General features: G+C 37.4%; 1 protein-coding gene across 2 annotated transcripts in view; it reads right to left on the bottom strand.

Annotated features, from left to right (window-relative positions):
* Nucleotides 1-13,269, bottom strand: part of Dcx (doublecortin) — a 68,990-nt gene that overhangs the window by 45,784 nt on the left and 9,937 nt on the right. For both annotated transcript variants that reach the window (XM_051177961.1, XM_051177962.1), the window contains exon 3: nt 12,899-13,239. In XM_051177961.1, the coding sequence (XP_051033918.1) occupies nt 12,899-13,239 (341 nt within the window). The remainder of the gene's footprint in view (nt 1-12,898; nt 13,240-13,269) is intronic.

Raw genomic sequence — 13,269 nt, 5'->3', positions numbered from 1 at the left:
AGCAGTGTTTGTGCTGCCTCGGGAAGGCAGTCAAAAGCTAAAGAACACCTGACCTCCACCTCCAGCCTTCACTTCTAGCCTGCTCAGCTTGTTGGGGCTGTGTAGAACCAGAGTAGAAAGGCTGTGATTTGGATATCAGCAAAATGAAAAAGAAAAAAAAAATCAAAGCAGCAGCAGCTGAACTGATACTCTCCAGCAGTTTTCATTTCTATGAAAAGTTTGATTCTGGTTTTATGCCCTGTGATTAACCAAAACAAGAGGAAGACAAATAAAAATTCTGTACAGCTGTTTCATACTGACAGCCCTGACCTTCCCAGCTGAGGGTTCTTTGTGCTGAGAAATTGTTTCCTAGCAACGAGGCCTCGCAGCTGCCAGACTGCAAACACTGAAAGCATGACTTCGAGAAAGAAAGCCAGGAGAAGAAGGGTGGGGTGGGGCCTGCATCAATCTGAGCTTTGTCTTGGGGGTCTAATACTATGCTAGAGTGGGAGAAGATAAGCAGGAACTAAAGCCCCCTCCTGTTGTGAACCAATGCCAAAGCAGCCTGCTTGGGTTAAGCTTTCTGTCACCTCCACCTGCTCTAGCAATCGCCTCTAGGTGTGAAAATGAGAGAGTTAAGGGAAGGTGGGTGGAAGTGCAGATGTTTCCCAGTAATAGCAAATACTGTGTTGCACATTGCTTTTATTCTACACCAATGATGCACATCTTCCATATTTGATGATTGAACCCATCTCCGCCTCTCCCTTTCGCCTCTTCCTTCCTCTCTTCTCTCCTCTGCCTCTGCCTCTTTTTCCTTGCCTCTTCATGCCCCTTTATCCTGTCCTACTCTTCCACTTTTATGCAGAAAAGAACTGTAGAAACCAACACCAAAAGACCTAAGAGTACTTGACTTACTCTGAACAACTTGAAATCTCACTCTGCTATGGCTTCTCCATCTAAGAACTCAGATCATCTGACCCCAGCTTTTCAATATGTGGGTCTGACATTTCTTCATTTCCTTGTCACCTCTAGTTAGGGTTCTAGGACTCAAGCCATGTGAGGATGCAGTACTACGCAAACAAATCTTATTTAGCAGGTCTGGGATAAAATCTTTTTTTTTTTTTTTCTAGATTGGCCTGGAATGTTCTACATATACCAGGCTAGCCTTGAGCTCACAGAGCTCTGACTTCCTCTGCTTCCCAAGTGCTGGGATTAAAGACAACATGTGCCACCATACCAGGTCTAGAGTTCATTTTTAACTAACATTTTCAATAAAATTGCCATATGGATCCTGATATCTATGGCCTGTGTGCAACAGAGCAAAACATTAGCTTATAATTTTTCTTAACAGATTTTCTTAATACAGCCAAATAATATTCTTCGCATCACCAGATAACTCCAAAAGATCTAATTTCGCATTCCATATCATGCCCACGCTGTGTCTTGCTTTGTTATTCTATTTTGAGTTTTAAGATTAGCTTACCAGTTTCTGCAAAGAAACCAGTTAGTATTTTGACTTAGATCGTTACCATCTTAGCAATATTGTAGATTCACATTGGAGCTTCTTTTAATGCCTCTTTAGTTTTTATCCTTGATTTTCAGCTAGTGTGTGTGTGTGTGTGTGTGAGTTATGATTTTATCCTTTTTGAAAAAGACTTTTATTTGTGGCTTAGTTAAAGCTAGCTTGCTTATCTCTTGCCATTGATGTGGAAACTCACATTATAAGAGACTAAATGACTGCCTAATTGGTTGAACAGCAACATATTAATTGAACTGCAATTTAAGCCCTTGCTTTCTCACTCACAGTCAAGGTCTTTTCCACAGCTCACCCATTCTTTGTTCCTGAATAATAGGTGTTTTGTTATGTGTATTGGCTTGCTTTCATTTAGGTTTGAGTTTTGAGACAGGGCCTTGCTAGGTGCTTACTACAGGGCTCAGGCAGGCCTCAAACTCATTATTACATGGCCTTCAGCTAACCAGTGTTGAAATTACAGAAATGCACCACAATGCACTGCTAAAATAAAGATTTTTATGAAAAAGATGTCAGTTTGTGCTTGGAATATAATTCTTTTTTTTTTTTAACGTCTTTCCTATATTCCTATTGACTGAGCCTATTTGGTGTCCTGATATTTTTAGCACTATATTTATTTTGGCTAAAGTTGTCATGGTTCAAAAATTTGTGTAGCATTTGTTTCCCGGGTCAAAGTGTTTATGGAGAACATAAAATGTAATACAAAGACTTGGACAGGGTATAACGTCAAATGGCAGTACTGGTGAATAGTTCGTAGCATAGAAACCCCCAGAGGCACATGTATCTTCAGGAAGAACTTTGAATTTGGGGTCATAGAATTTTCCCTGTGTGTAACAGTATTAATGGAAGGTTTTTGTAGGAGCGAGTGGAGAAACTGGCATGGAATGAAAGAACATTGCCCTCAAGACTCAAGCAGGTATCTAGTTATTTCATCTATTTTATGAAGAAGATGGCTCCATTCAGAATGTATTTTTTAAAAAGGAAGTCCTCGTTTTTGAAAAACAATGTATTTTGTATGTTCATTCTCTGGTGTTTATTTGCAAATAGGAAATGTCTATAATAAACTGTAAGTCCTAGTAACTGTGCTTGTCCAAATTTGAAATTCCTCAGCACCTACGTGCTCTGAAAAACAAAATCCAACAAGGCCTCCAGTTTCAGCCTGCATTGAAAGATGTAGGTTCTTATTTCTAATCCACTCTAAAGAGCTTTGGACAATACAAAAATATTATTCCAATTTCCTAATGTAGCTATCAAATGCAAACCTTTGATTCTTGAAATGTACGTGTAATCCAACTGCCTGCCAGTAGTTGATAAGGTTTCAGATACATCGAAATTCAAAACAGAGAAATTGAGCTGTGCCTCTCTGACAAACGCTGTGTGCAGACGAAGAAAAGCTGCATAGGTTTAAGATGTTTCAAAAAGATTACAGCTTGCTTCACATCTGTGTTTGCAGGAACGTAATTAGCATGCAGTGAACTTTGGGCAAGGATTTTGCTTGATCAGTAAGCTTGCTATGGGAAAAGAACACTGACCTAGGGGGTCAAGAGATCTGAATTCTAGAACTGACTCTGTTATGGATCAGTTCTGTGATACTGGGTGAGGTCATGTCATGGAAGATCATCAGATTCTGTGTCTGGCAAGTGGAGAGAATTATGTTTAGTCAACCCCATTTGTGTTGCTGTGACAATTGATAAGAAATAAAAAATGAAGTACAAGACAAGCAGAAACCTGGCATCACTATTCAACCCCCTTCTTCCAGCTGTTATGAAGGGAATGTTTGCCAAGACTCAGGCACTACAGGGAACCACTGTACACAGCTGATGTCAGAAGAGGGAACAAGCTGCTTAATTCACATCATAATCAACATGCATTTCACCTCACAGAGCATTTTTACATACATAATCTTATATAAGAACCCTTCTTCATTTGGTAGGGCAGCAGTGGCTTCCTCAAAGGCAGAAAATGAAAATGCAGCTCACATGTTTTAATATATTCCTAGCACACAGTGAAATGTCAGGCAGAATACATGTTTGTTAAATTGGTATGTACTATTTCCTCTGCATTTTACAGATGGGAAACCAAAGGCAAGAGAAAGTGATAGATATGCTGGGAAGATGAGTTCAAAAATACTCAGAAAAATAACATAACAAGGGTATGATAAGCTCTCTGATATCCTCAGTATAATTGACACCAAAACAAGTCTTGTAGATCAAGAAATTTCACTAAATGAAGTAAGAATGCATCAAGCCTCATCTTGCACTCTGTCATTTTGCCCTTAGAAAATTATACAACAAAAATGATCGCTCAGACAGTGACAAATATAGCTCAGCAACACGAAACTAAATAAGGAAATCAGAAAATCCACTTAACATTGAATTTCTCATTTTGGTACAGAAGTATGAGAGACAGAGTGGATTTAATTAAGTACATAATAGGTGGAAATTGGGAAGCATCTTCTGTAGTAACTACCTTGGATTTCCAGGATTTGGGATGTGGTACCTAAAAGCTAACTTGAGCAAGCTGACATGAACCAGGAGCAAATGGAAGTTCCCTCTCACTCAGAAAACCATGTCTCATACTAGGCTAATTCTACTTCCAATAACGTTTATGCCCCAGACAGACAATTTTATTACAAATTTGCTAAAGCTGGCTAAATAACATCCCCTGCTATGTATCTGTGTCATTATATGTTTTCCCCCTGGGGGAAAAATGTGAATTTTTAGGACAATGTGTATCATCCTTATTTAATAGGAATTCGATCCAATGGTTCCCAATGATTCATATTCTGGCATTTAAAATAGAACATTTATTGCTTAGAGAAAACAGGAAAGTGGGGTGAATAATAAGATTTTGCCCATAGTACTTTAATTTCATTTAGTGACTGAGGAACACTTTAATTGATAATTAATATTTTGGTGCTATGATGATCTCTTACAAATGAATGCCATGCTACTCAGACCACTTTTATGGGTATTTTCATATAGAAGGTACATTGTATGTCTAAAATGTTATGATCTAAAATTGGTCTTTATGGTCCTGACATTCCTTCAGTCCATACTACTCACAACTCTTCCTCAGGTCATTCCTTCATCCTATCTACACATTGAACCTATCATAGCTTTTAAACAGTGCCCGAGCTTTTGAGGAAACATTCATGCTCAAGGCCAATACCTATGTCTACAATTGTATGTTCACCTGAAATATTAAATACTTTTTATAGCCTTTCCATTGTCTCCATTTACCAAATTATGAACACTTCAAGGCTTACTACTTTTCCTTCTGCTGCCTATATAGAGTAGAATAGTGCTGTACTTAGCAATCACAAAGAGCTGCCAGACATAGTTCTCATTAATGAAATCTACTATTGAAAATGACGTGAGCAAATTGGAAAAACAAGGCATTTTGCTTATTCTTTCGTTAATGATAATTAAAATTGATTGATTGTCAGAACTGTTATGAGTCTAGAACTACTTCTAGACGTTGCCAGAAGGTGCATTAAGCTGAACTATTTCAATTCTTCCAAATCTGAGTTTTGGAACCACAGAACTTTAATTGTACAGGGAATTGAATGTGCAGAATTGTTTCATTGTGGAAGGAAGTTTGGGAAAGTCTATTTTATGGACAGAAACAGATGAATACTAAGGGAAGACTAAGATGAAGACTAAGCAGAAGCTTAGTCTACATTAGTCCAGCTCTTTAGTAGCAGAGCAACTATCCATGGTTTCCTTATTTAAGGCCCTTTGCACTATTTCTTGTTGAACTTCAAGGCTTTTCTCATGTTATCTGCCAAGTACTTTAGACTCCAAATTGAAGACTCTTCTCTGGGTTTTTAGCCTGCTTGCTTGTTCTATGTTTCAACTTTATTGGTCTCCCTAATCACATTATCCACTTTCAAAAAATAAAATCTCTGTGTATTGATCTATACCCTATGAGTTCTATTCCTCTATAGAATTCTGATAACACATAATTAATATAATAAACACATTGGAGAAGAAGATTAAGTTCTATGGCTCTATAACTAAAAATAATGCATTGTGACAGCTCCCAAACTGCTATAGAAAACTTTTAGTAAATCAGCACAAAGAAACAAGAAATGTTTCAGGGGATAGGAATACTAATTACTCACAATTTCATTGTGGTACAATGCACACATATATCATGTACACATGTATAAAAATGTGTTGATCATTGCAAAAATATACACATATATCAAACTGAGTTTTACACCGTAAATATAGACAATAATGTGTCAACAAAAAAAATCAGATGTGTGGTGGTGCATGGTCTCTGTCACATGATTTTTATCACTCTCTTTTAAAACCTAGCATTTAATGACCTCTAATCAATCTACTTTATTTTGAATAACAGAAAATCAAGTTCTTCTATATATTCCTAGAGACTGCAAACTCTGATCAACTTTAATTCTTTGTAATTGTATTCAGTCTGATTACTCTCATTTCATATTCCCACTAGCTCTGCCTTTTGTATGAAGACTTCCAGGGCCCATATCCTTTACACTTATGCTGTATGTATTACATACACAAACCCAGCTACTCCATACCATTCTGTTCTATTTCATGCTGGGGTTTGACAAGGGCAAGGGCAATATGGAACAGATGCTGTCATTCTTGAAAGCCACATTCAGCTGGGGAAATAGGAGCCTATTGATTTAAACAGATTTTTTTACTCTGCAAGAAGGGAGGAAGATGATTGCTACCTGACCTCTAGGTCTCCAGCAAGGTCCCTTTAGACTAACCTAAATCGATACTCCTTATTGAACTGAATCAGAGCCAGGGCTGTTAAACTGGTTGACGACGGGTGTGTGAATTTTTTCCTGTTAGGTTATAGCAATTGCCTCTAGAGTCTTGTTTAAGAAAATTTTAAATCAAGTATAGCTATGTAAAGTAAATTCCCATGAGAGAATCCCATAACTTCTTATCCATATTAGCTCATCCCCAATCTCAACTTCCACCAGCTTCCAGATGGGGTTTATTGGTAATCTTTTAGCCAACAAACACTATCAGCCAATATAACATTTGTGTAGCATTCAGAAACTTATGTCAGACTGGGTGGCTGCTGCTATGAAATTTTATGGTTGGAGTTGAGATAAAAGTATTTATATTAGTTGCCACTAAATACAGACACAGGATGAAGACATCCTCTTCTCTCTGATAAATAGCAATAATCCATCTTATTGCTAATCAACTTTAATTCCACCTTCAGAGATGTCTTCTCCAGATTGGCAGGCTAAATGACAGAAGCAATTCCATCCAGGAAATGGATATGTACCATCCATCAGTCCTAGGAATCTTTTGTGAAAGATGCTAGGAAGCAGATCTCTATTTCCTACCTTGAGACTATCAAGCCATAGAAAGTCCCTAATGGTAATGACATAAAATATATTAGAACTAGAGAGAAAGAAAGCTCTTTCTTGGCAATTCTCAATCATCGACTTGTAGAACCAAGAAGCTACTGCAATTTTGGATTGATTTTTCAGGCCAGAAGTCACATTCACTACTTAGTGCAAGTGAGCTCACAATGTGAATCTAGACATCAGCTTGCCCAGAGCTCGTTATCTACTAGGAACAATAGTCATGGTGCCTGGCTTGGGTGCACAATACTTTTATGGGCCAATAACATGTATCTGATTTCTTTTCAGGACATAAACACATGAGGGTTGAAGATATAGCTTAGTTGATAGAGTGCCTATCTAGCAAATATGAAGCCTTGAGTTTGGTTCCTAGCTCCATACAAAACATGAATACAGTGGCACATGCCAATAATCTTAGCACTTGGAAAGAAGAGGCAGAAGGTTCAAAGTTCAAGGTCATCCTCCTGTATCTAATGAGTTCAGTGCTTTTCTAGCCTACATGAGATATGGGCTATGCATTTCAAAAACAAAACATAAAAGAAACATAAGTGAACTTAGATTGGAGAAAATGTTGAGACACATAATATTTGTATATTCCCCTCTATACCAAACACATTGGTAAGTTTTTTTTTTTAATGCAGAGAGAATTCATAAAAAACAAAAGTGCTTAGAGCCAGGAAAAATTGCAATGCATTGCAAAGTATATCAACTATTCTAGAAGATCCAAAATCTTAAGGGTATATTGCCCACTAGAGAAAAATCTGGGAAAATACAAACATCAGTTCTCAGTAGGTAACAAGTCAAATACAAAACATGAAGCAAAGCAAGGATACATCCTATTTGAGAACAGTGAGAGGAAGCTCCCCTACCAACTGCCATAGTACATAAACTGTGGAAGTAAATATTTTAGCTTTCTAGCAAGGCTTATTCAGAACTGTCCAGACATACAAAAGCTTATATTTGCATTCAATGGAACAAGGTAGCCGATACTCAAAAGAAACAGGGGCATGCATGTGTGTACATAGATGCAGATTGACTTCAGAAAGTACTGATCTCTGGCTCCAAACCTTGTATAACTGTACAGTGTAGTTAATTAGTACCTCCTACAGAAGTTAGCACTGACTAATAACCCTGTTTGACTTCCCCCACTGACTCCACAGCATGGCCTCATGGAAGGGGTGCTGGTCTGTACAGGACTACATCTAGTAGCAAATTGATGTTGTCATCTCTTTAGCATGGTGCTTAGAGAAGCTAAAGTTTGAGGCCCAAGACCAAAGGATTTACCTAATGTCTTTTGACTTTAGAGGGTTTTAAATATATTATCTTAAAAAAAAACCCACCCCATTTTTTTCAATCTTTATGATTCTAGAGACTGAGTCAGAGATGGGTGCTCTCAAGCTTTGTCTGTCCTGGGGAAGGGTGGGTGTTCCCCCTGTGACTAGCAATGTTCTATCTAAAACAGCCTTCCTCTTCCACATTTTAAGCCCTGTCAAGATGCAGTGGTGCCTGTGTCCTTTCCTTGTAATTATTTCTCTGTGTCTTTAAGGTTTTTCTTTTCCAAGATGCTCTAATTAAAATGCAAATAAATACCTACAGCAGAGGCCAGTGATTCCCCATGTGCATTTCACCATATGGTCACCTATTATTTTAGGCTTTGTTGTTCAAAAATAGTTTGGGGAATACTGGCTTAAACAAAATCAAGCAGGTTTCTTTGAAGATGCCTTCTTTTAATCTTGATATAATAAAACAATATACTGTGCAATGCTATTTATTTGGCTAGAGAATATTCTATGTGTTGCATATGACATAATTTAGGACATGTGCCCTCAATTGATCAGTGCTGATCTTGTGCTGAAATTAAATTATTAGAGCTTTATCAACGAAATCTGTGTACTGAAATCAATGTCCTGAGAAAGTCAGACAAAAAATGAGTGTGGTCCATCCAGGGGTAGGGCATCAATTGATAATATAGAACAAGAACACTGTGGAGGCTAAGAGCTAGCTTTGCATGTTAAAGTGAATACATAGAGTGAGGTGTACAGCTATATGAAATGGTATTTCAGCCAACCCAGGTCCATTTGTAGCTCTTCTGGAGTTTTTGCTTTGACATGGCAAAGCCCCAAAACTCAGTTTATTGCAACTGATCTCCTCAGTCTCCTTGAATGGCCCCACTATCCAGTCACATCTTATACATAAACCTCAGAATCACTTGGATTCTTTCTGCACCTTTGATAAATATAATTCTAAGAATGATCACTTCAATGGTGCTTATCTTTGCATAATTTCATTTCTTCCAATTATCATTATAGTGAAATGTCATCATTTTGTGTTGCATGGCAAAACATTTTACAGTGTTATTAAGGCTACTAATTAATTGACATTGCATTAATCAAAGGGGAAACATTGGGGAAGAATGAATGAAATATAAATATTAAGTCAGTGAAACAAAATAGTGTACAAACCATTAGGCAAAGTAACAAAAAAGAAAAAGAGGGAAGAACCAGATTAATAAAATCATGAAAAAAATGTGAATACATTACAACAGATAACAATGAAATGTAGAAAACCATTAGGTCATACCTTTTAAGGAAAGTAACAGAAATGGATGGTTTTCTATCTGCATATCAACTTCCAAAATTGAACCGAGATGAAATAAGCAATTTAAACAGATCTATAAGGAGCAATAAAGTTAAAAAAAAAAAGTCCAGACCCACATCTTAGTACACCAGACCTTTAAAAAAGAACACAAAGGCTTCCGAAACTATTACATACATTAGAAAAGGAATGACTAGTGCAGCTCTTTTTATAAAGCCAGTGTTACCCTTATACCAAAACCAGATAAAGAAACAACCACCAAGAAAAACGTAAGCTAATCTGCTTGGTGAAGATAGCTGTAAAAATTCTCCTTTTTCTTCTCAACAAGTGATACTGGAAAAATTAGATATTTATGAAAAGAAGAGGGAGAGGTAATGGGGAATGAATGTGATCAAATTGCAAAGTCATACAGGCACAAAATTGTCATAATGAAACACATTTCTTGCACAACAAATAATAACACCAGTAAATGTTTTAAAATGTAACAAATAGTGATGGCATATGGGATTCTCACCACCCACACAAAACAATCATCCTTATTTAGCCCTGTGGTACTGTGGTGCTGCCACACTTCTAATAGTCTGCCCATTTTCTTGCTTTCCTTCGTGAATCTTCTACTTTCTATCCCTTACACCATCCCCATTTGGAAAGAACGTGAAGTCAAAACTTACAAGTCAGAAAAATCTCCTTTTATTATGGCACTTTAGGTAGCAAGAATGACCTTAATATAAGATTGATGCAAATACCTTTTAGAGACCATCTTGTAGAATAGCAGATTAAGGTGGTAGAATCAGGAAGCAGAGGCAGGAGGTTTTCTGAGAGTTCAAGGCCATTTCAACCTCCAGGACTACATAGAGAGACAGTCTCAAACACACACACACACACACACACACACACACACACACGCCAAAATGAAAATATGAGGCTCATAAAATTGACATGATTGGCCGCACATCACTTAGCTAGTGCCTAAAAACTGAAAAGCTTGAATTGCAGTCTAGGTTTCTTTCCAGTTGATGAATGTCAGAAAATGACTGTCACTATGGGAGATTAGAATACCAGTCCCAATCTTCTGATTGAATTAGTCAATTACTGTTTCTATTGCTGTCCATTCAGCATCACTTTTGTTTCTGTACTTAAACACCATTATCATATCCTGGTATGGTATTGTAGCATATTTTGTAGCATTTTCCCTTTAAGAAATTGTAACTGATGCTTGAAGACACTGGAGAGTATTTTCTATTCATTGGACATAGGCTTGCTCACTTAAGATTTATACGTTACCTTTTACACGTTATCAGGAGCAGTCAAGAATACCAAGGAATGATCCATCTTCACATAATACTGGAAACCCATACTAAAAATCACAGAGGTAAAGTAGACGAAGAGCACTAATGCTTATTAAGTGATATGTGAATACCAACAAATTTATTTGATAATGAACTGCATATTAATATAGAGGGCTAAGCTTTTTTAAAATAGTGTTTGGGTGTGTGTCTATGAATATTTGTGGTGTGTGTGTGTGAATGTTTGTGTATGCTTGTGGTGTGTGTGTGTGTGTGAAGGCTTGTTGGGGTATGTGTATATGTATGAATGTTTGGTGTGTGTGCATGTGTGTGTATGCTTATAGTATGTTTGGTTGATGAGTGAATGCTTATGGTGAGTGCACTTGTGTTCATGTGAATGGTTTGGGGAGTGTGTGTGTGTGCACACTGTGAAAATGCTCATGGTGTGTGTGAATGCTTGTGATGCAAATGGGAACATTTGTTGTGTGGGAATCCTCGTGGCATATTGTGAATTCTTGTAGTATGTGTTTGTACAAATGCTTCTGCTGTGTGCATGTGTGTGAATGCTGTGGTGTATGTGAATTCTTGTGGTGTTTGTGTGTATATGCTTGTGATGTGAGAGAGAGAGAGAGATGATGCTCATGGGGTGTTGTGTGTGTGTGGCACATGTACCCATGTTTGTGCAAAGGACAGAAGAAGACAATAAGAATCATGCTCTACCACTCTCTGCCTATTCACTTGAGTCAGTATCTCAGTGAACCTGGACTATAACCTATGGTTCTAGACATCATGAAGCACAAAAAGATGAGAAGAAAGAAGACACAAATTTATCAAAATTGCAAAATGTAGAGCATATAAGTGATTTTTCCTGAAACTTAAAATCCTGTAGCATGCAATACATATCGATAATTATGGGGAAAAGCATACTTCTGTGCTTAAATATCCATCAGTCATTTTGATGTACAGAAATCTAAATCTAACTCTACATTTTAGAAACTCTGTAATTGTTCAGTTATGAAAGATATTTTAAGAGATATGGACTGATAATCCACACTTGTCTTCTAGATGGGTAAGCAAAATGACCTTTTGAACTAATAGAACTAGCCACTGTTACAACTCTCTTGGAACATTTATGTTACATATTTACAGATTTCTATATTCAAGAGAACCATGCATCTGTTGTAAGGAGACGTCTGGCTGCATTCTTTTCCAGATACTAATATAGGTGGCACTTCAGTAGTGTAACCAATGACATGAAGAACCTGATTTGGAAGGGAACAGATGGTAGCATCTTTCTTGGGCTAAGTTTAGAATCCTGAAATAGTTCCTTTCTCTCACAAGCTATCCATGAAACCAAATTTAAAAAGCTATGTCACATGGGAAGGGGAGAGAAATATATATCTCAGTGCAAGGAAAAGACAATGCAGCACAAGTTTCAGTGCTTTCCTCTTGCTTGCCTCATATAAATATAAAGGTCACTTCAATTTCCTTCCATCCAAATGGATGCAAAACACCAGCATGGGAGTATTTTTTAAAATGAGTGGGACAAACCATACTTTTAGTCATATATAATAAAATGATCAAGGTTGACCCATGATTATATACATACATACATACATACATACATACATACATACATACATACATACATGGAAAACCAAGTTTTGCAAACTTTTTTTAGTGAATAAACATCTGTAGGCTAACTGGCTACTATGCCTGATAAATCAAAAGTAAAATGAATTTCAAAGCAGGCATGCCTATTTCCAGTTCACTGCTTTGTCTGTTGAGAAAATCTTTCTCCCAAATGAGACAAAGTATCAATTAAGGATGAAAAGCTATGGAGAGAAAAACCCTCAACCATGAATAATGGTTTAGGTATAAAATGAGCATCTAAAACAGTGGTTCTCAACTTTCCTAATGATGTTTTAATACAGTTCCTCTTGTTGTGGTGACCCCCAATTATAAAATTATTTTCATTTATTTTACAGTGTTTTGCTACTGTTATGAATAGTAATGTAAATATCTGTGTTTTCCAATGATCTTAGGACCCCTGTGAAAGGGTCATGACCCCACAGGTTGAGAAACACTGATCTAAAGAGTTGAGAAAATGAAAAAATACTTTGTACATGCACTGACCTGCTTTCCATCAAGGGTGTACAGTTTTTTGACGACTCCGGTTTCAAGCTTGATTGCTTCTGTGATATCAGTGAGAACCTGCTCGAACGAGTGGGCTGTTTTCTTGTTGAGAAGCACACGCACTGCCTTCCGGGGTTTCACGCCGCTGCGGATGATGGTCACAAGTTTGGGGCGCACAAAGTCCTTGTTCTCTCTGGCTTGAGCACTGTTGCTGCTAGCCAAGGACTGGGGAGCTTTCATATTGGCAGATGTTTTTACGTTGACGGACCAATTGGGATTGACATTCTTGGTGTACTCAACCTTTTTAAAGAAGTTGTCTGAAGAACAGACATAGCTTTCCCCTAAGGGAAGAAAGAAAAGGTTAGTTGATA

The sequence above is a fragment of the Phodopus roborovskii genome, unplaced genomic scaffold (assembly GCF_943737965.1).
Source record: "Phodopus roborovskii unplaced genomic scaffold, PHOROB, whole genome shotgun sequence".
NCBI classification, from domain to species: domain Eukaryota; kingdom Metazoa; phylum Chordata; class Mammalia; order Rodentia; family Cricetidae; genus Phodopus; species Phodopus roborovskii.
Note: the sequence above shows the minus strand (reverse complement) of the source record. Positions and strands in the feature narration are given on the sequence as shown.